Source organism: Sceloporus undulatus, chromosome 1, assembly GCF_019175285.1.
Source record: "Sceloporus undulatus isolate JIND9_A2432 ecotype Alabama chromosome 1, SceUnd_v1.1, whole genome shotgun sequence".
Lineage (NCBI taxonomy): Eukaryota > Metazoa > Chordata > Lepidosauria > Squamata > Phrynosomatidae > Sceloporus > Sceloporus undulatus.
This window is the reverse complement of record NC_056522.1, coordinates 192519117-192543115: the sequence shown is the minus strand read 5'-3', so window position 1 is coordinate 192543115 and position 23999 is coordinate 192519117. Positions and strand designations below refer to the sequence as shown.

The window sequence follows — 23999 nt, the reverse complement described above, 5'->3', positions numbered from 1 at the left end:
TTTGAACCGGGGGCCAGGTTGCTGTCCCTCAGACAACTGGGGGGCCGAAGCCAAAAAATAAATAATTAAATATTTTTTTAAAAAAAATTAAAAAAATAAATAAACCAGGACAAATGTAGGACAAAATTTTCAAATGGAGGGCACTTTTTAAATAAAAAATGGAGGACATGCGAAAAAATTTGCTGATTTTTAAAAAAATGTTAAGATGCATGTTTCTGAGGCTTCTATAGACAATTGCCCCACCATGTCCCTCGTGTGAGACACCAAAGGCCCCGGTGGCAATCAGTGGCAGGACCGGGCTGGGGCCGGTCCCAAGGCCTTGCCGGGCCGCATTCGGCCCGCGGGCCGCAGGTTGCCTACCCCTGCTCTATGGCCTGGGACAGCTACCTCCCTCTGCCTAATGGTAGAGCCAGCCCTACCAAGTGGATAGCTTGAATGCAAATTTCCTAATGTAGTACAACTCTCTCCGGAAATACGCATGGGTGAGAATGTCTATTTAGACAGCTTTTCTGACAACAAATCCAGTGCAGGCAAGAGCAGAGCATGATGGAACGCTAATGCTACTGAAGCAAAACACCATCATCGTTGTGCAGCAACATCTGGCTCTTATATTAAGTTGAGCGACTAAGAAAACAATGAACAATTGGATTGTGAGAAAAGTGAGTCCTGAATTACAAAGCGGGTTTAATCATTTTGCTTTACTGCTGTGGCAAAACAGTGGGGGGGAGTCACATCTTGCCCAAAGCTATGGGCCTGTGAGTAGAAAGAGCAGTAATATATCTTAGGCTCATTGTACAACTTATTTTTTTTAATTTGTTCAACAGTTTATTTTCTACTTCCTAACAGAAGTAACACAGTTATAAACAGAGTAGCAGTGCCAATAATAAAATATAAGAATAAAATGCAGAACTAAAACAATTTATTCCACTTCAGTTATCTTTTATGCAAAACATAATATTTTGTTGCTAGTCTACAGACCAAAAAAACCTAACAGAAACAAAATTATAGTAATAATATTAGTAGCATGCAGAGGCCTAAGGCTTAAGTATCCTAAAGAGATCTTGTCTGATCTTGAAAGCTAACCTTGGTATTCCTTGGATGGAAGATCTGGTATTTCTTGCATGGGAGACCCCCAAGGAATACCAGGTGCTATAGGCTATATTTCAAAGGAGGAACTGGCAAAACCATTTCTGAATATTCCTTGCCTTAGAAAACCCTGTGAAACTCATCCCATGCATCTGAGGAAGTAGGCTCAAGTCAATGAAAGCTCATACTACCAATCTCTCTCATTTCAGTTAGTCTCAAAGGTGCTACCAGATCCCTTTGCATACTGATTTTCCACACTAAGATGGTGTATCTTTGAATTCTATGAAATTCATGGGGTTGCCATAGGTTGATGGGCGAATGGTGCGGGCACACTGTATTTCTAACAATTTAGTACACGAAAGAAATGTGTGTTGACTGAACCATTAGAAAACAAAGGTGTCACTATCTCCGTTACCCATGTACATAATTTTGGATTCTGGATTTGGATTTCAGAATTCCAGATAAAGGAGACTCAACTTGTAGCATTTCATTATGGAAAGAGCCCTGCTCTCCAAATGCTGAAAAGTATATACTTGTATAACTATTTGGTAGAACCTGGAATGTTTACTTTTTAAAAACTACATCTCTCAAATTCAACTGCTCAGCAAGCTTAGTTCTGCTCAGTAGGCGGGTTCTGGGAACTGTTGTCCAAAAAAGTAAAATTTCAAAGCTCTGCCATTGGCGGGGGAAGTAAAATTGAAATCAGTGTTAATGGCAATTATGACCAACTCCTATCAGCTCTATCCAGTATAACCAACCATCAGAATTGATGGGAGCTGGAATCCAACAATATCTGGAGGCCACAACTTGCCCATTCCTGTAGTAGATGAAGCTGCCAAACCCACAGATTTCAACAAGAAAAGCCTATGTCAGATGATAGCATGAAAACAAAATCCATGCAGTTGGAATAACTATTATTTCTAGAATTTTCTCAACAGGAGAAATAAGCACATATGGCCAGATGGTGGATTTTTTAATGTTCGAATACCATGCTTTGTTATGCTTTGGGCTAGAAAGTTAAACTCTGCCTGCCACATATTGAACAGGTAACTACAAACAGATGTTGGAAGGCTGAAACCTGTCTGCCAAGCGAATTGCTAACTCTTCCCTTCAAAAAGAAATAAGCAAAACAAAAACAAATGATTGGTTGATTGTGTTGGTTCTGTTATGAATAGCTTTCCTGAATTGCATGCTCTTTTGAGAATCAGTATGGACTGTTTAAATCCAGTTCTTGATGCTTGTGTTTCTTTTCTACCTGGCTTTGGTACCAGAGAATACATACTCTCCCACCCCCAGTTAGGCCACACATCCCAACAGGTTTTAATATACATTGCAAAGGAGGGGATCCAGATTCCTATCACATCACTGGATCTGGGTGGTCTCAGTGGGTTCTATAGCCATAAACCTTGGCCCTTTAAACATAACAGATACAAGGGACTCCCATCACTCACTGACAGCACAGTCAATAGTCAGAAATAGTGGGATCTATAGTCCGTAACACCTGGAGGACTACTATTCCCATAACTAGAGTTGGTGACCACCAGATTAAGGAAGGGAGACTTTAGCAATCGCAGTAGCATTAGCACTTACATTTCTATACCACTTAATAATAAATTCAGCACTCCCTAAGCAGCTTACAAGGTGCAAACCAATTGCCCCCAACAAGCTGGGTACTCATTTTACTAATCTACGGAAGGATGGAAGGCTGCGTGGACCTTAGAGCCCTCCAGGATCGAACTTACAATGTTGGGGCTGCAGGACCAGCATTTAACCACTGTGCCACCAGGGGTCCTTTTATTTTACTGTAGCGTACAATGAGATCCAATGGAAAACACTAATGATTAATGTGGCTAGACAACTTGGCACATGCCGCTTTGCAAAGTTTTCATAACACTTTAAAAATTAAGCTAGTGTCAGTAAGCCTTTTATTGTTCTGGTGCTAAAGATCAATAACCCGGGAATAATTAAATGAGCTAAACCCACAAAGCACAAAGACAACAAAGATCTTTGTCTTAGGGAATCCCCTACACACACATGCGCACACACAAGCTGAAAACTACATTAGCCACAGACCCATGAATGATTGTTCTACGTCTGGGGAAATCTTGTAAATAAATGAAAACATCACAGAATAACAAGGCAATTTCAAAGATCTGAATCAGCACTGTGCTAAAAGGGCAAACCCAAGGCTGGGGTGATGCTTATTTTTCAGTTACTAGTAGAGTTTAGAAACTATATTATTTGGGGCTACAACTCCTAGAATCCCTGTGCTGGGTTAGAGATTCTGGGAGCTGAAGCAATTATAGTAATTATAAATTACTACAAATTATATTAATTATAAAACACTTCTAATGTGAAAAAAACCCTTTATAAACTTTGCACTATTAACAATGACACAATAGACAAGTCTGATGAAATGTAACCCGGCCTATGGCATATCAGGCCACAGCAAAGATTTGTTCATCTTTAAAACATCACGAGGTGCTTCACAAGGGTCAGTGCTAACAAAATGTTCTTGCAAAACCTTGACTTCCTCTTAACACTTGTGCGCCAAATTATATTTTTGAGGAACTAAAAAGCAATGGGTGGTCAGGAGTGGAAAGTCCTATGTCTGTATGTAAAGTGTAGTTGAAAAAATAGCAAAAGGCTAAATTAATTTGGCTGCAATGAACTATTAACAAAGTTCAGAGATCTGGATCAGCCTTCAGAATAACTATTTTCAAGCATATTAAAGGTTATGAGGTTTTGTTTTTGTTTGTTTTTGTTTGTTTGTTTTTTGCAATACAGATGCAAACTGCAATGGTACTACTGTTGTGTTTGTTTCTCGGAGTGAAATATTTCCTGCTTCATTTCTCTCTCTTCCTAAGTCTCCTTTCACAAACACAAATGCAGCCTTTTCAGATCTGCAGCAACACTTACGCTTGGGGTGAGGGGTGAAACCTAGCTCACAGGAACCTGACCATATTGGTCCATTGCCAATATTTCCCCAGCTCTTGTGTTACTGCTTAAGTAGAAACATGACCTAAAAACTCTAAAGCAGTAGTTTCCAAACTTTTCTATGTCCCACATCCCTAGGAAATGTTTGATTAATGTTTGCACCCCCTTCACAAAACACACTTGAAGATGAAGAAGTCTGGTTTCTATATTTTTAATCACAAATTGAACCACATACAATATTCCAAGTGAACAAACTGAACTTAAAAAAAATAAGCTTTTAACTCAGTGCATAAACTGCAAATCTAAATTGAGCAATTAGATTCAGCAATGGCAATGTTACAGTTAAACAACTGGATGCCAGCAGAAAAGAAAATACAGTTGGCCCTTGGTTTTGTTGGAATTTTGCTGGGGTTTTGTTCCAAGACCCCTTGTGGATACCAACATCCGTGGATGAAAATTGCAAAATCAAGGTTTGCTTTTTGGAATATTTTCCCCCAATATTTTCAAACCATCGATGGTTGAATCCATAGATGCAGAATCCATGGACAGTGAGGACTGACAGTACTAAATAGTGGCACTAGCCTCACAATTTATTTCCAAACTAAGATAGAATAATAGAATTATAGAGTTGGAAGAGACCGCAAGGGACATCTAGTCCAACCCCCCTGCCATGCAGGAACTCTCAATCAAAGCATCCCCAACAGATGGCCATCCAGCCTCTGTTTAAAGACCTCCAAGGAGGGAGACTCCACTACACTCCAAGGGAGTTTGTTCCACTGTCAAACAGCCCTTACTGTCAGGAAATTCCTCCTAATGTTGAGGTGGAATCTCTTTTCCTGTAGCTTGCATTCACTGCTCTGGGTCCTAGTCTCTGGAGCAGCAGAAAACAAGCTAGCTCCCTCCTTAATATGACATCCCTTCAAATATTTAAACAGAGCTATCGTATCACCTCTTAACCTTCTCTTCTCCAAGCTAAATATCCCCAGATCCCTAAGGCGTTCATCATAGGACTTGGTTTCCAGACCGTTCACCATTTTAGTCGCTCTCCTTTGGACACGCTCCAGTTTTTTTTTTAAATTGTGCTGCCCAGAACTGGACACAATATTCCAGGTGGGGCCTGACCAAAGCAGAATACAGTGGCACTATGGCTTCCCTTGATCTAGACACTATACTTCTATTATGCAGCCTAAAATTTCATTGGCCTTTTAGATATCCACAAATGAAATGAAATGTGCCACCTTTTTCTTGAGACTTTTTTTTAAGCCAGGAGAGATTTTGGAGCAGGAAACAATGAGAAATTACATAAAGAAGTGTATAAATAACTCTAATTAACTTTGTATAAACTCAGAATTAGAATATGGTGCTAGACAGAGCATGGAATTAATTTGTCAAAAATAATTTTTTTACCTTTCATTCTTCATAGTTTTTTAAAATATGTATTTTAGTAAGTTAAATGTCAGTGGTATTAACAGTCTAAGTTATGGTTAACATTTCATATTACTTGAGGTTGTTACTTGGGGGGGGAAATTGGTGAAGTAGTGACCATTTTTAACAATTTGGGGATATTTTAACTTTTTTTAATTAATGTAACAAATTAGGTTTATAATTATGTATCCATTAACACTAACAAATGGATTGGTGAATTAATGTAAACATTGTTAAACTTTAACAATAATTTTGAGCATTGAACTCTGGTACTATAAGGACAAGACAAAAAGGAAACAGGTTTAGCTTTGGAAGGGTTGCAAAAATTTCCTTCTGTTTAGAACAGCAGAGCAAGACATTGAAAATGGTTCACTCCTACAACTCTTCTATTTGCTGTGTTTACATTCCCCTGGGAACTTTGCCTACCCTTTTTCTTCAGATGCCTAAGCTGTATTTCTAAATGTTCATATGACATTTTTAGTTACTGCAGTGCTAGCCAGTTGGGGGTTGAAAGAAAATCTCATTGGGGGAGCAAAATGGGAGGAATATCCTCATTTTGCCTTCCCCCATAGCTGTACCCGTGAAGAAAAAAGAAGATTTTAATAGAATAATATAGCCTTACACACAGTCCCTGAACTCCCCATGGTTTGGTTCAAAAAGGTCAAGATGTGCTGCATTCTTAGGAAACAGTGAGCCTTACAAGAGAGAAGCAAGCATCCTTCACCTTTCTTTATAGCTCTGTGTGTGTGTGCTTCTTTAAGTTGCCTATTGACTTATGGCAGCCCCATGAATTTTCTTAGGCAAGGAATGCTCAGAAGTATTGTTTTCCCAGTCCCTTCCTCTGAAATATAGCCTATGGCACCTGGTATTCATTGGTGGTCTCACATCCTAGTACTAACCAGGGCTGACCCTCCTTAGTTTCCAAGATCAGATTAGATCTGGTACCTCTAGGGTGTTAAGACTTCATTCAACAATATACTGTAGTTAAAATATTTTTATCCCAATTCTTCCACTTCCTCCATGTTAAAGCCCCACATAGAAAAGACAGCAGCTTCCATCATCTTGGCTATGCTTGCTAAGAGTAACAGTAGACCAAGTAACATCTAAGACCCACAGCTGCCCAAAAGCAATGAGACGTGGGAGGAAGCGTGAGGAAGTATTTATTTATTGATAGTGTTTACAGACCACCTTTCAGCCCACCAGGAGCCCCAAGGCAATGCACAATGAATAAAACTTTTAAAACAATGCACAGATAAAAACTTTTTTAAACAAATTAAAAATACTCATTAAAAACAATTTAAATCAAATCAGTAAAAAAAAAAAAAAGCTAGAGCAGCTTCAAGGACCAAAAACTACGCAGAGCATCACCATCTCCCTGTTCGAGGCTAGATTAGGGAGTTTGGGGCTCTGGAGGCAGTTCCAGGAACAGGGCCCTTTGTGCAGACAGGTGAGCTATTCTAGGAGTGTTGGCATATAAATGACATAATAAAATGAATAAATACTACATAATACTACACCAAGCTCAATAAACAGAACCACAGAAGTCTTCATGTGTGAATACATCTGCAGTGCCATGTTAGCAAAATTAACAGCCTGATTCTATGCATTGTAATGAAACACACAGAATGTTGATAACAGAAATATAGGTTGAGTCTCCTTTATCCAGAACTCCAGCATCCAAAATATCCCCAACACTTTTATCATGGGCAGCTGAGATAGCGACACCTTTGTTTTCTGAAGGGTCAGATGAGCATAAACTTTGTTGAATGCACAAAATTATTAGAAATACTGTGTGGAAAAAATCATCTTCAGGCTATGTGTATAAAGTCTGCATGAAACATAAATTAATTTCGTGGTTAGACTTGGGTCCCATCTCCAAGATATCTCATTATGTATATGTATATACTCAACTATAAGTCAACCTCATGTATAAATCAAGGGCAAGTTTTGGGCCCAAAATTATGGATTTTGCTATGACCCGTGGATAAGTCGAGGATAAAACTTAGGAGCGTATAGCAAAGGAACTAAAGGATGAAGCAAAGGAAAACAAGGCCAAAGAACATATAAAATTCCAGCAAACATAACTCGTTGTGCTTACTCTTAAGGCTGGATGGATGAGAGAATAGAGGGGGGTCACTGCTTCCAGGAAAGATTGTACTCTTGCCTTTCACCAGGGACTGGTTTCTTCTTTTAAATAAGAGTTAAGATACAGTACTTACATTGACCCATGGATAAGGCAACTCAGGTTTTTGGGTCAATTTTTTGACCTAAATTACTAGACTTTTACATGAGTATATATAGTAAGCAAATACTCCAAACTCCAAACATCTCAAAAAAAAACCAATAGCAATAGCAATGGCATTTACATTTCTATACCGCTTAATAGTAAAGTCAGCATTCCCTAAGTGGTTTACAATGTGTAAGCCCACTGCCCCCAACAAGCTGGGTACTCATTTTATTGACCTATAGAAGGATGTAAGACTGAGTGGACCCTGGGGCTCCAAAATCTAAAACCCTTCTGGTCCTAAGCATTTTCAGATAAGGGAGGATCAACCTGTACTGGGAGATTTCCAAATTGACTTAAGAACAAGAGGAAACAAAGTAGTTTTGCCCCTGCAACGTCTGTAAGAGAGGCCGACAGCAATTGTACTTAAAGAGCCACTGAAAACCTGGCCCTGCCTTTGGTAAAACTTGTTTGAACGGCTGCTAATAAACCAATTCAGCCATGGTCCTCAACTCATCACTTGGACAGATGAGGGCATTCCAGCTGTACAGGGCACAGCTCTATTAAAATGTCACTATGACAACCAAATCCCTGTTTTGCAGCTGAGCAGAAAAAGCTGCCAAGGTCTGTGTCATGCAGAGATAAAATGCCATACCTTGAGAACCCACAAGGTCTTGGAGGATGCTATTTGTATTTCAAGGACCAGTGGATGCTCATGACACAACACACCCGGACAAGCAGATGCACATAATACAACAGACTTTTACAGAACAGTGCTCCTCCCCGTTTGACAAGTTATAACTGTTCTGAGGATTAATTAGTCACCATCTAGAAAAAGTATGTTCATTGAACAGATTCTTTTTGAAAGAGCTGTTTGATGCATGTCATTCATTCCATTGATTTCTTCCTTGAACCCAGTACTGCAGATACAAATTTTGCTTTCTATATACAGAGAAGCTAGAAACAGATGTCTTCTTTTAACTAATAAAAATCACCAGGGCAGCCTGCATTCATCATAACGAAATGAATAAATAAATGTTCTCTGATTATCTACATCTGTGCTCAAAATAAAATTACATTGATTTTTCTTTTTAAAAAATCATATGTGTTTGTTTTTCTAGAAATGCTTGTTTTTAAACCACCTGTTTTTATTTTTAAGCGTTGGTGCTCCCACTGTGTATGCTCCATACAGCTGCATATGTGCATGCTTTTACCAGGAACAGTAAGCAGACATCAACAGATGAATCATTAGAATGAGGGAAGCAAAGGTAAACAGGTTGTCAAGTAAACATGACTTTTCAGCTAACAGTTGCGTCTAGGGTACCATAGACCTTATGTCCTGTTTTTCTCCTTCTTCCTAGACCACTGCAGGAACAGAATGCTCAGCTAGAGAGGCCTTTGGTGTATCCAGTACAAAGCCAGCACTGAAGCTATTTATATCCTTGATGCATAGTCCTGCCATGATATTTTAATGATTGAGACAAAGGATAAGATGATCCCCCTCTGCCTCCCATTATTTCCATGTACAGAAGCAAACTAGACTGGACATTGCAACAGAAGGATGTTCTCCCATAGCCCTGAGGGGAACAACCCAGTTTAGGAGGTGCAAGTCAGGACATGTACAGCTTTGTCATCCAACAATAAATGGCCAAAGGGACCTGGGAGGGACAGGTGAGATGGTGCCACTGTTGCCTCTCAGCACCCATCATCTATAGGAAATTGGCACATTCTGCTGAGCCATTAAACCGACTTGTAACTGTATGGAATGTGTATGAGAAGTCTACCTTGGACTTCTCAATATGCCTTTAGCAGATTCTGGATAAATATTTTCTAAATACTGTATGCATAAAACTTCATGGCAAAGAATTCAGCCCTTTGACCTCCTTATTGTTAGAGATCAAGCTGGAATTAAGGAGGCAGCTCCAGAATGCAGTTGAAAAACTGACAACCCAAACACCAAGTAAGGAGGAGTTTATGTGCATTCCTGATTTCTAAACTACATTCAGGCTGAGGATGTTTCAAGACAGTGCCTATTACTTCAATCATTAAACATTTTCATGCAATTCTTTCCCTCCTTGACAGATTTTCAGTACTAAGAAGGTCCCCCCCAAAAAAAAAAGACAGATGACACAGGCCTGTTACAGACTGCCAAAATAAAGCTGCTTCGGGTCTCTTTGGAGGTATACTATTTAAATGATGCATGGGTCCTAAGAGTCCGGAGGTCACGCCAAAGCCACACTCCATTCCTAAGCACTGGAGTGCAGTTTTGGTGCAGCTTCCAGATTCTTAGGATGCATGCATCATTTAAATAGCATGCCTCCAAAGAGACCCGAAGCAGCTTTATTTTGGCAGTCTGTAACAGGCCACAGTAGGTATACATGAGAGGGTTACAAACAAGAAGACAGTGTCACCTCCATTCATGCAAAATTTGGTGAATGAGGCTGAACAATAGACTAGTAAGAGCCTTGACCAGGAACACCCTGAAACTGGATGTAGACGTTTCAGAGCAGAACAAATATCTCGAACAATTCCACCTGTTAATGCATATGCCCCAACAAGTCATAACACAAACATATTCAGAGACAGAGAGAGAGAGCAAAAGAGCATGGTTTAAATTGGGTAGGCAAAGTGTGGCCCTTGGGGGACATTTTATGCTTCCCAGGGCCCCCAAATGGCCTCTTTGGAGGGCATTTCCGCCATGTTTGGAGGCCCTTCCTGGACAAATTTAGACCCCCAAAGAAGCCTTTTTGAAATAGAAAATAACTTCCATTCACTTCCTGTTGTTCCAAAAGTCATCTCATGGGTTTAAAATGGTCCAGGAAGCTCCAAAGACATCGTGAAAATGTTCCCCATTCCCCCAGAGATTTTGAGGACAAAACCCTCACACACATGTTTGTTTTGGGGGGATTTTGCAATAGTGAGGGTCTCCTGGGGGACCACTGTGCCCTCTAGCCTTGCACCACTGCCCACTCCTAGTTTAAACTGTGCACAGATCCCATGCATCTGCATGCAAAGAGGATCTGGGAATGTTACTTGCTTTTATCATTTTGCAAGTGGACTCTTTTGAACACAGTCATTGCAAAATTCAGTACCTGAATGGAGAAGTACATTAAGCAACACCAACATAAATTAGCAGTGCTGCAGGGCTTCTTTTTTTTAATTTACCCCCCTCAAATCCTATCAAGCAATTTTTCAAATACAGCATTGACACAAAACAGAGTAAGTAAAAAAAGGCGGCTTGGCTGGGTATTGTCTCTGCTTCTTTTGCCAGCGAGTGGAACAGTATGAATTATTGCAATCATCATATGCTTCTTTTTTTGTAGGCCTAGCACTGGACTGGTATTCAAACTTCTCTTGTATTTCAGAATTGCAACAGTTCTGAATAGACACACAACAGCACTGCACTTTTAGTTATGCAGTCTCTGAGCCTGGTCTGGTGGTTATTGTGATCATTTTAATGGTTTTCGTGTCACTCTCTTTTTAGTGCCTTGAACACTATTTGAGGTGGAAAGGAGGGAAGGAAAAAACCCAATTGAATGCTAATACTAACAAGTCACAACAATGCTTAGAAGAAGCAAAATCAGCCCATTTGTTTGCAGAACTGAGAGGTGCAATGTTTAGCTTTACATATAATTGTATGCCAAAATAACCCATCAATAGTCACAGAGAAACCTTGCATCAAACCCCATGCAACATCCACAAGCAGGATGCGTAGAGAAACCACAACCTCTGCACCACCAAGCAGAAGTTGGCTCTAAACAGGAACACGCACCCCACTCCCACACATACCCATGTTTCAAAAGGTATCTTGCAAGCCCTGAGCAAGTAAATGCCAGATGTCTACATCTGTCTGCATGCACCTCATGAAAACAATTGTCATATCACATCCTGACCACCTCTGTCAATAGCTACCAAGCTGTCAATACTAAAAAAGGATTCACACATACGTATTCACTGTTCATTGAATGCAGCATGAATTTATGTCTTGTGTAATAAATAAGACATCACAGAGTAGGAATTACCAGTAGACCTTTCAGTACAGCCCAATGGGATGTCAACCTGGCAGGTTGAATCCAGAGTTTTCATCCCACCAAACAAGGCCCTCCCAAAATGAGTTCTGCCCAAGGTGCCCCAGTCAGTGTTTGTGTCTGTCTGAATATCTTGACCAACTCTCTGTCAACTGCCAATCCAGCTGGATTTTCTAAATGGAAGGCAAACACTATTTTATCCTTGGTCTCAGGCAGCAAAATGTCTTGTGTCAGCTCTAGACATGAGTATACTGTCTGAGAGAAAAGCCGGAATGTATCTTCAAATGTGATGTTTGACCTTTGTTCCATACATATTTCAATTTTTAAGAAACGGAATTAAAAATATTGCCTCTCCAATAGAATTATTCACACATGCCTGCCAGTCATGAAGGGTTGAGTCACAGGTAACAGGGTTATACAATGGAGGTGAAAGGCTGCCTCTCTCCTCCTTCAATTTATTGTCTGAATGAGAAGGTAGTTTTCTAAGCCTATTGCCTAGAGCTTTGAAAGCATCCTGTAGCCAACATGACCATGAAAAGGTAACTTTTCCAAGGTGTGCCTACTGGCTGAAGAGCTTCAAGAATTCTTCACAGGTGGTAGTATGTGGAGCTATGCTCCACAATCTGGCGTTGATCAATGCCTGTAATAGGACAAATCAAAAGAGCGTGCCTGTTTTTGAGTTCCTGAGAACTCTTCATCAGGCCAGGGGCCCTTTCACAACTTTGTTGTTACTGCTGTGTGCCTTCAAGTCATTTCTGACTTATGGTGACCCTAAGGCTAATCGATCATGGGGCCTTTCGGCAGGATCTGTTCAGAGGAGGTTTGCCATTGCCCTCTTCTGAGATTGAGAGCATGTGTCTGGCCCAAGGCCAACCAGTGCGTTTCATGGGTGAGCAGGGAATCAAACTCTGGTCTCCAGAGGCATAGTCCAACACTCAAAGTGCTATAGCACATAACCATAGTGCTATTACTATCGTTTAACTACTATGGAATCTTGGGATTTACAGTTTGGCCAAAGGCATGAGAAAAACTCCCTGGGTAGATTCTAAAGGCTCCTCGCTCCCCTGCTAACCATAGGATTCCATAGGCGGTCGCCACTGGTAGTCAAAACAGAATTATTGTGCTATAATTGTATAGTGTGAAAAGGTTCCAGTTGTTTCAGAAAGCAAAAAACTAGGGAGGCGGGAGGTAGAAACAAATTCCCAGAGTTAGACCAGATGTTTTGGTCCTCAATTATGTCTACAGTTTATACTCTGACTCAAGATGCAAAATAGAGAGTGAACACATTAGTCACACCTAGCAGTGGTGAAAGCATCAGATTACCCGTTTTGCATCTTGGGACAAAGAAGCACAGCTGACCATCATCCTCTCTACTGAAAAAATAAACCCTAGTGGTAACCCAAAACTCTCCCTTGCCTGTGGAAAAACACACAGGTTCCCAGGTAGTCAGAGAGCAGAGGTAAAGAGGTACTCTCTGTCTTAGCAATGCCAGAGACAAATTTCATATCCAAGTAGTTGCAACAGGGATGTGCCAACTGCCAGGTACTCTGAGCAACCTCCAAGTATTGGAGGAAACCAAAAAGCAAGGGGTGTGGCCATTCTGCAGAATTAAGGCAGTTTCATGATGCATCCTACAGAATCCTGGGATTTGTAGTATGGTGAGGTATTCAGCCTGGTCTGTCAGAGAGTTCTGGTGCCTCACCAAACTACAGGATTCTGTAGGATAAGTTATGGCAATTAAAGTGGTGTCAAACTGCTTTAATTCTGCATTGTGGCTACACCCAAGCAACACCTGGATAGTTTTTTGTCCTGAATTTCTTCAAGACCAATAACAACAACAACAAAATATAGTTGTGGAGATGCTGAAGAGTCAGAGGCAATATGGCCAGCTTGGCTAGACTAGACTATAAGATAGACTATTCCTTCATCACCAAATTTTATTCATTCTAGTTCTCTCCTTCTCTATTCATCCAGGGAGAAACTTTTCTCCTCCCTAAACCCTTCTGTTTCTGGCATGGCAAAAAGGGGAAGGGGAAGAATAATCCATATAAGAATCCATAAAGGTGACTATCAATTCAGATGATGGGATAATTAGCACCCGATCTACATAGACCTCTTAAGTGGATGCAAAGCCCTTGGTTCACACCAGAGTTTATTTCTGTCTCCAGGTACATCTGAAGCAAATTTCATTTCTTCCCCCGCAGAGGTTTCGTAAAGGTTTAAAACCTTTAGAGCTGTAATTCCCAAGAGGACTGCATTACAGACATGATTTCAAGCTAAGACTTTAAGCACTGAAATGCCACACTTTATCAGCTCTAGCACAGGCGCTTCCAATATTAACTGCAGATGGGATGTGCAATTTACAAAGCCTACCTGAATCTTCTGATTTATGAGACTCTGGCTACCCTGTAGTGCACAAAGAAAGCCTCCTGGCATGAAATCGTTTTGCCATTAGTCAGAAGCATCCAAGATGAAGATGGGGCTATACCAAGGAGCAAGCCAAAGACAGTGCTTATAAACATTGCTTGCTTGTACAATTATGAAAACATGTGGAGGCACTAGAAGACAACACAGTCTACGTCCAACATTTATTTTCACTTTATGAGATCACAGGCATAGCTTCCATTCTAAACTTTCCATACATTGCAGAAGCAAGATAAACAGAGAATTCATTACAGTGGGCAGTGGGCTTTTAAAAATATATATAAGTGAAGCTTCTAGGAACAGTGCACTTGTTTTTAGATATATTATTCTAATGCTTGGTATTATTGTTAACATTAAATTACGTATGGTTTACTCAGAGGTAAACCCACTAAGTTCAACAGGAGTTTCTGCTGTTGTGTGCCATCATGTCATTTCTGATTTATGGTAATACCAAAATGGGACTATCATGGAGTTTTCTTGGCAAGTTTTATTGAGAGGGGTTTACCACTGCATTCCTCTGAAGCTAAGACTTACCCAAAGATACCCAGTGGGTTACCATGGCTAAGCAGGGATTCAAACCCTGGTCTTCAAAGTCCTTGACCTAGTCCAATACCAAAACCACTATACCATGCTGACTCCCTATGACGGGACTTACTCCCAGATAAATATAGCATGGCAGCCTTAAGGGGAAAGTGTACCATTTCGATATAGTGAAATCAGTGAAAAGTGACAATGTGGACCTAGGAATAATTTGGCCATGAAAACATTTTAAACTCTGAAAAATACACTCATTTTATTGCTACCATTCCTCGGTGTAAATGGCTGCTATTTAGAACAACCACACACGCAAAAATACCTGGTGTTCTCACTGATACTAAAACAAACATTTTTACAGCATGAACAGCAGAAGATAAGGCACAAATGCCCAGAAAAGAGACTTCTTATCAAGTCTTTAGATACGGTTTAATTCTATTTTTGATTAATCTTACTTCTCTGTAAATATACGGGAATAATAGTTACAGTATATGTATAATATACTCATGTATAAGCCTAGAAATTTTAGTCAAAAACTTGACCCAAAAAACCCTGGGTCGACTTCTCCAAGGGTCAACGTAAGTATAGTGAGCCCTTGTTTTACGCAGGGATCCGTTCCAGACCACCTCCCATGTAAAACAAAAAATGCGTATGCTCAAGCTCCATTGCAAGTAATGGGGCTTGTGCTTGCGGTGGCACCAGCCGCGCACACGCACCTTGGGCGCGTGCACCATTAATTCTTCCGGCGCACAGTGCTGGAAGAAGCAGCACTGCTTTCAGCGTATACTGAAAACAGCGTATGACGTGGGCGCACTGTACTGTACTTTAACTGTTATTTAAACATTTTTTAAAACCATCCACTGGTGAATGGCAAGAACATAATCTGTCTTGAAAGCACTGATCCACCTTTACTATATAATCCATTCAGTCTGCAATATAAGCACAAATCGGTATGCCTTTGGCACCATTTCCCTTTGCTTCCTCCTTGAGATCCTTTGTTACATGAGCCTAAATTTTACCTTTGACTTCAACACATGTCATATAAAAATGTAAAATTTTGGCCCCCAAATTTGACCTCGACTTATACATGAGGTTGAGTATATACGGTATGCTAAAAATAATTTGTCAAATTATATTCAACTGCACACAAGATTTTCCACATTTTTAACTGCAATCGAGCAACATATTTAAGTCTATAATTCCCAGTATAGACATATCTGCTTTGTCAAGCTTTCAGAAAATGCTGGATGGAAACCTCCCCTATCATGTTTGTTTCAGAGCATTAATATTAATGAACGGTATGCAAGTCTCTGAGAGAGCCAGTGTGGTGTAGTGGTCTGAATCAGACTTTTGGGAACCAGGGTTCGATTCCCAACTTGGCCGTGAAACCCACTGGGTGGCCTTGGGCAAGTCACATGCTCTCAGCCTCAGAGGATATCAATGGCAAACCCCCTCTGAACAAATTTTGCCAAGAAAACCTAAGATAGGTTTGCTTTAGGGCCACCATTAGTTGGAAACAACTTGAAGGCATATTTTTTGTGGGTTTTTCGGGCTATGTGGCTATGTTCTAGAAGAGTTTATTCCTGACGTTTTTCCAGCAGCTGTGGCTGGCATCTTTATTGAATGAACTTGAAGGCACACAACAACAATGCAAATCTTTGCCAAAACCACTACGAATTCTATAGGGGGAAACACCTATTAAAATGAGCCTACTATATGCAAGGAATCCATGTCAAAAGCCCAAATCCCTTTTGATCCTTCCTGTTTTAATAATAATGACTGGAATAGCTGCAAGAGATGCAAAGCAAGGATACAGGCTCTTCAAAACACAAGGCTTGATTGGGCTTTTTTTTTGGTACATGAACTCATCATATGACAGGAGGTCCCATGTGTTAGTTCAGAGCGAGGCTACTGAAAGAAATCCTTGTCAATGCGGGAGGGTTACAGAGGCCTGATGCTATTAAATCCACTCTATCCCGGCTAGAAGTTCAAGGGATTGGTTAAACAAACAGCCTATTAGGAGAGGCCTCCCTTTAGGATTCTGGCTCATAAAAGGCTGCATAAATATTTGAGCTCCTAAAGCAACTGGGGACCAGCTCTGATTGAACAGCCAATTAAGGGCCCTGGATGCAGCCAGCTGCAAAGTGTCAGGGCTTTTTCTTTCAAGGGAGGAAGAGCAGCAGGAAAAGAGGAAGAAGAAGGGAAGCAGGGAGGGAAGGGACAAGGAAGGGGAGTTAAAACCTTGGGTGAAGCCACGGCTGTCATGCCCGGATTGACAGGGAGGCCCAATGCAGCAAGGGCATTAATTAACATGTCCTCCTCCTTGGCCTGTCCTGCTGGCACTGCTGAATCACACATGCTGAAAGCCTATTATTATTAGAGCTTTGCAGAAGTAGAAAATGTGGAGGGATCCCAAGTTCAATCCAGTAAATAATCATCCACATCAAAATCATGCCCCAAAGCCTACTAGCTCTTCCGGGCAGCTGGTCCCATAACCATCCTGTGGCTAAAGTGATAGATTTTCAGAGACTCCTGACCTGCAGCAGTGCAATGGTGGGTGGTTGTCTTCCCAGCCTCTCACCTAGGATTTTGACAACTGCAGGCATTGCAAGAAACTTGACTGGGCAGCCAGGAGGAGGGAGGCCCAGAAGGGGATGCTGCTCCCTGGCCTCCTCCTCCTCCTTCTTCTCCCTCCTGGCCCTGGAGATGGAGCAAGGGATGGAGCCCCTGGGGAAGGGATAGGGCTCTACTAAAAGGCAAAGAGGAGGAGGAGGAGGAGGAGGAGGAGGAGGGAAAGGGGGAAAGGAGGGAAAGGGCAAGGAAGAAGGGGAGAGGAAGAGGAAGAAGAAGAAAAGGAAAAGAAAGAGGAAAAGGAGAAGGAGAAGGGGGCAGGACAGAGGAGGAAAAAAGGAAAGAGAAAAAAGGAAGAAGAAGAAAAAGAGGAGGAAAAGAAAGAGGAAGAAGAAAAGGAGGAAAAGGAAAATGAGGACAAGGAAGGGAAGAGGAAGAAGGAAAACGGGGAGGAAGAAGAGGAAGAAAAGGAAAAAGAGAAGTTCAAGGAATAAGAAAAGGAAGAGAAGGAGGAAAAGGAGGAGGAAGAGGAGGAGAAGCAGCAGTAGCGACCTAATAGCCAGAAGCTTTTGCAGGGACCAAATCCTGGAGGAGGAGGAGGAGGAGGAGGAGGAGGAGGAGGAGGAGGAGTGCCAGCAGGGCCTCCATGGAGGAAAAGGCCGGCTTCCTCTCCCCCCCCCCCCACCCCCTTCCTCTCTCCGGAACCACAGCAGCAAACAACAACAACAAGTCGAGTCACACTCTCTCAGCCTCAGGCAAACAAAAACAAAACACCCTCCTCTGAACCTATCTTGCCAAGAAAACCCCATCAGTCAGAGAAGACTTGCAGGCACCCAACAACAAATAATAATATTAATAATTAATGATGCTGCAGATGCTAAAGCAGCCTCCTGTTGTTGTTGTTATTGATGATGATGATGCTTATTCAGCAGCTCTGGCCACCCCCACCCTCCACCCCAAAAGCAGCTCTCCCTCCCTTTCCCCATGCCTTCTTTGCTTGCTTACCTGGTCTGTGAGCTTGAGGACAGCCATGCTCCCTGCTCAGCCCTCGCATGCAGCTCCCTGCTACTTGCAGAGCTCCAAAAGCCAAGGCCAGGGAGAAAGATAAAAGGGGAGGGGAGAAGGGATGGGTTTCTATTCTTATTTTTTAGGGTAGGGAATAAAGGCGAGGCCCAGCAGCAGGACTGGCAGCCAACCCCTTCTCCTGCTGCTGCTCTCTTGCTTGGCTAGCTCAGGAGCAGAGCCAGCTTGCAGCTCCTCTGCAGAGCGAGCAATAGACAGAAGAGAAACCCAGCAGCAGTCACCAGCGCTGACATCACCCCCCTCCAAGCGCGCGCACAGGCACAGATTTCCCCGGGGATTGAAGCGCGTGCACAGGCACCATTGAGCAGGCGCCCATCGCCTTGCGCCACACTGCCCCCTGCCGACCGCGGCCAGCAAAGGCATCTTGCCCTTGTCTCTCTCTTTCTTTCTTTTCGCTCGCCTTTGTTTCCTTGAAAGCTTCCAACGCCCCCTGCTGTTTTCTTTTCTCCCCCCACATCTGTTTTTCCTTTGTTTCCTTCCCAGACAGTGCTCCAGAGAATAATAATAATAATAATAATTAATAATAATTAAAATAATACTTAGTTAAATAATAATCCATTTTTTCTTTGTCTCCTTCCCAGACAGTACTCCAAATAATAATAATAATAATAATAATAATAAATAATTAAAATAAATAAAATAATAATTTGTTAAATAATAATCCAATTTTTCTTTGTTTCCTTCCCAGACAGTGCTCCAAATAATAATAATAAATAATTAAAATCATGAAAAGAATAATTTGTACCTAAAACGCAACCACTGTTTCTTTGGGTTCCTTCCCAGGCCGTGCTCCAAATAAGAATAATAACTAAAATAACTATAATAATAAAAAAAATTAAAATAAATATATAATAATATTGTAAATACTAATCCAATTTTTCTTTGTCTCCTTCCCCAGACAGCTGCTTCAAAAACCATACATACTAATAAATTAATGAACTAATATAAAATATTAGTTAAATAATAATCCAATTTTTCTTTGTATCCTTCCCAGGCAGTGCTCCAAATAATAATAATAATAATAATAAATAATTAAAATAAATAAAATAATAATTTGTTAAATAATAATCCAATTTTTCTTTGTTTCCTTCCCAGACAGTGCTCCAAATAATAATAAATAATTAAAATAAATATAATAATAATTAGTTAAACATTACCATTTTTCTTTGTCTCCTTCCCAGACAGTGTTTCAAATAATAATAATAACAATAATTAATACAAATTAAAATAAATTAACTAATAATAATTAAGTTAAATAAAATAATAATTAAATAAAAATAGCCCAGTTTTTTCTTTATTTCCTTCCCAGACAGTGCTCTAAATAATAATAATAACAATAATTAATAAAAAATAAAATAAAAGTCCAGTTTTTCCTTTGATTCCTGCCCAGACAGTACTCCAAATAATAATAATAATAATAATAATAATAATAAATAATAATTATGATAAACAAAGTAATAATTTAATAAATAATAGTCCTTTGTTTCCTTCCCAGACAGTGCTCCTAATAATTAATTAATTAATTAATAGTTAAATAATAGCCCATTTTCTCCTTTGTTTCCTTCCAGACGGTGTTCCAAATAATAATAATAATAAATAAAATAAATGTCTCACAAATAATAATTAATTAAAAATAATCTAGTTTTTCCTTTGTTTCTTTGCCAGACAGTACTCCAAATAATAATATTAATGATAATAATATAATTAATAATAATTAAATAAATAAATAAGCCAGTTTTTCCTTTGTTACCTTCCCAGATAGTGCTTCCAATAATAATAATAATAATGTAATTAATAATAAATAAAATAATTATTAAATAAATAATAGTCCAGTTTTTCATTTGTTTCCTTCCCAGACGTGGCTCCAAATAATAAATAAATAAATAAATATTCCATTTGATTGCTTGTTTACTGCCCTGGCTCAGTGATAGAGTAGTTGTACTGTAGTAGCACCAGAGCTCTTTCTGACAGAGAAAGCTAAGGCTGCATCCACACTGGAGAAATAACCCAGTTTGGTACCGCTTTAACTGCCCTGGCTCAAGGCTATGGAACTCCAACTCCCAGAATTCCATAATTCCCAGCGACCATGGAACCCAGACGAGGAGACATCTGTGGTTCAGAGTACTAGTGGGCGGGGTCATGCAAATATTGGACCAATGGGGAGAGAGAAGGAGAAAATGTAATTTCTTCAGCCAGTCTTGCAATTCCAGCGCCATAGCCAGCAGGTGGGGCTGTTTCCCTCCCTCAAGGCTGTGGCTCCGCCTCCCTCCCAGTGGCCATGGAACGGAGACAAGGAGACACCTGTGGTTCAGATAGGTAGTGGGCGGGGTTGAAGGCGGGGCCATGCAAATATTGGACCAATGGGATGGGAGGATACCACGAAAGCCTCTCTTGGGGACTAGAGTCCCCTGGAGGCCAGGCTATGAGGGAGTGATGTGTGGCTGGGAGGCATGACTGGGGGCTGTGGAGAGGACCGAGGGCATAGGGGGCTGCAGGGGCAGTGGAGGTCAAGGAGGAGGAGGGAGGGCTGGGGTTTAGGCCAAGGTCTCACTCTGTCCTAGAAGGACGTCCCAAGGAGAGGGGTCTCTGGGCGTGAAGGCACTTCAGTATGCATTGTACCTACTGTTTTTGCCCTCTGAAATGCTTCACTGGCTAAGCAGGGTGATTTTTCCAGATGTCCTCATCATTGACATTCAGCCCTTCTGTATCTTGTTGCCAGGAAGAAGGAAGCAGCAGGGCCCTCCTTACTTGCTCCAATGTTTCTTGCTCTGTTCTTTGTAGGCCTCCCTTGAGGGAGCCTTGGTTAAAGGGCTTTGCAGTGCCCTCTCAGAGCAAAATGGAGGAGAAAAGAAGGAGGTCCCTCTGTGGATGATGGGCTCAACAGTGGCTCACAGGCCTTCCTTGAGGGAGCCTTGGGTAAAGGGCTTTGCAGTGCCCTCTTAGAGCAAAAAGGGAGGAGGAGAAGGTGTCTCTGTGAAAGGAACAGCTGAGATTTTAACTAGTGAAATGAATGCCAGAGATTGCAAAACCAGAAGCTGGTAGAAAGTCTAGACAAAAGTATGCATTGCAAATGCAGCTTAAATTCACGCGCCCCTAAATACATATATAAATGCCTCCAACTATTGCAGTTCGCTGTATATTTAGAAACTGAAGTATGATTTATCACATGAGAATTATATTAGTTTGGTAACAGGCCATAGCCTGAACCCTGCCTTGTATTCCTAAACAGAGCAGACCTATTTAACCCATGGGATGTACCTATGTGCTGACTCACTCCATGCACCAGTAGGTTAAAAGGGCCTGTTCAAGTTGGGGCCAACCAATAAAACCAAGTCTACATGGCAACCATAAAAAGTAAAACTTTTTACCTTTACAAGAAATGTGCATTCAGTCATTTGGATCATAATCCTGTACCAGTAAGTAAGCCCTTCTGAACTCTGAGCAGGCATGTAAAATAATAATATTCCTGTAATATTGTCTGGTGCTGTGTCGGGTGCTATAGGCTGTATTTCAGGGGAACAGATTTGAAAAACCGTCTCTGAATATTTCTTGCCTAAGAAAACCCCTTGAAATCAATGGGATTGCCATAAATCAGCAGACAACTCGAAGACACATAAGCATACAATATATCACACGCTAGTAATGAAGACATTTTAAATATGCAATGACTAAAAATAAAATATCTGTTCTGTTTTGCAGCTACTAAAGCAACCTTCCACAACGAGATGCATTCTAGGTGTGTTGGACTACAATTCCCATATGCTGGCTAGTAATGGTGGAGGTTGTTATCTGACACATCTCATATGTGCCAGGCTGTGGAAAGCTGAGCAAAAGGATTAGCACTAAAATCATGCATAACTTTTGTTATCCTATTAAGACTGTATGTAACAATTATTGCGGAATGTTTTGGGATGTTAGAGGCCATGCATAAATTGAATGCATGCTTTAAAGTTATTTCTGCAAATATATAAATGAAATTGTATATTGCATCATGTATTTGAATCAGATTTGTTCCCACAATGTAAACATATAGATAAGACATATTAAAAAAGCACCAGGACCAGCACCTGTCTATCTGTTTCTCTCTATCTCTTACTCTCACCATGACAGTTACTAACCAAACAAAACATTCTACACATTCTCCGTCAAGTATAAGAGCAGTTTACGTAGATAGCAGGTCTTACTAATAAGAGTGTCTGGTATTATACAAAGAAAGATTACAATAATGCAATCCATATATGCATATTAAATGCCTAAACTATTGGATAAAAAGGTTATTGCATACATTATGTTTATTCATGGCAAGACACACATCTACTGTATTGACAAGTACAGTGACAAGCACAACCGAATATCATAAAACGTAAAGCCATTTGTCTACAGTTAGAGATCAGTGCTTCAGGACTTGACACTTTTCAAATAACTCCAGCCAAGAAAGACAATCCAAAGTGGTTATAAGAATCAACAGGATTGCTGTCTGATGCCAAAATTACATTTTGTGTCTAATGAAGGGATTATACAAAACAGGGTATTACCGGGATGTACATTGTGTTTGCAAATTTCTGCCTTCTAATAAATGTATGAGAGCCAGTGTGGTGTAGTGGTTTGAGTGTTGGATTACAAACCTGGAGATCAGGGTTCAATTCCCAGCTTGGCCATGAAACCCACTGGATGCTCTAGGGCAGGTCACATATTCTCAGCCTCAGGAGAAGGCAATGGCAAACCACCTCTGATCAAATCTTGCCAAGAAAACCCCATGATAGTTTCTCCTTTGAGTCACCATAAGTCGGAAATGACTTGAAGGCACACAACAACAGCAAGTGTATATATGCATATTTCTGCTAGCTGTGAAGTATTTAACATTCTTAAAGAGTTTCCCCTCCCTGTTTTTGCAGAAATGCTCTGTACTGACTGTGTATGTATATTAAGTTGGGGATATAATGCTTGTTAACAAAGTAGATGTCTGTTATCTTATTTTGTATGTGTTACATGCCTTCAACTTGACTCCAATGTATGATGACCCTATTATGTGGGGGGGGGGGGGGGGTGGCGGCAAAATGTATTCAAATGAAGTTTGTCCTTACCTTCCACTAAATCAGATAAAGTGTGACTTGCCCAAGGTCACCCAGTGGGTTTCTATGCATGAATGGTGATTCAAATTCTGGGTTCCCGTAGATCTAACCCAACCCTGAAACTGTGAGAATATGTTGGCTTGTGCCTGTATTATTTTTAAAATTGAATGTACTTACCCTTTGTGCAAGTCAGTGCCAATTCAATCTTGCCTCAGCACCGATGGTGGGATAACATGTCCAGGGCATGTGCCTTTCAAAGATCTGACATTCAGTAAAAGGAAAGTGGCAAGAAGGAAAAGGAAGAAAAGCCAGCATGATGGCCATGAAACCCACTGGCTGATCTTGGGCAAGTCAAATGCTCTCAGACTCAAGGGAAGGCAATGGCAAACCTCTTCTGAACAAAACTTGCCATGAAAACCCTGATATAGGTTTGCATTAGGGTTGCTATAAGTTGGAAATGACTTGAAGGCAGACAACAGCAAGAAATGTGATCGCCACCCCTTCCTTAAGCAGTGCAACCTGAGGTGATTGTCTCCCTGTACCTAAGGGTAGAGCCAGTCCTACCAGCAGAACAAGGCACAGATCTGGTTCTTTGAACAAGACCTGAGGAAAACT

General features: G+C 40.8%; 2 protein-coding genes and 1 long non-coding RNA gene across 16 annotated transcripts in view; 2 read left to right on the top strand and 1 right to left on the bottom strand.

The window, feature by feature from the left end:
* Positions 1 to 18542, bottom strand: part of ANKRD44 (ankyrin repeat domain 44) — a 188760-nt gene extending 170218 nt beyond the window's left edge. For all 12 annotated transcript variants that reach the window (XR_006101511.1, XR_006101510.1, XM_042446280.1 and 9 more), the window contains exon 1: positions 18235 to 18542. Coding sequence is in view for 10 of the 12 variants with exons in the window: in XM_042446280.1 (XP_042302214.1) it covers positions 18235 to 18261 (27 nt within the window). In the remaining 2 variants the exon portion in view is untranslated. The remainder of the gene's footprint in view (positions 1 to 18234) is intronic.
* Positions 1 to 23999, top strand: part of LOC121919574 (coiled-coil domain-containing protein 150-like) — a 475343-nt gene that overhangs the window by 383133 nt on the left and 68211 nt on the right. The gene's annotated exons all lie outside the window — the stretch shown is intronic.
* On the top strand, positions 553 to 9132 carry LOC121919576. Its single transcript, XR_006101513.1, has 3 exons — positions 553 to 659; positions 8832 to 8940; positions 9034 to 9132. It is a non-coding gene; the product is annotated as an uncharacterized LOC121919576 (long non-coding RNA).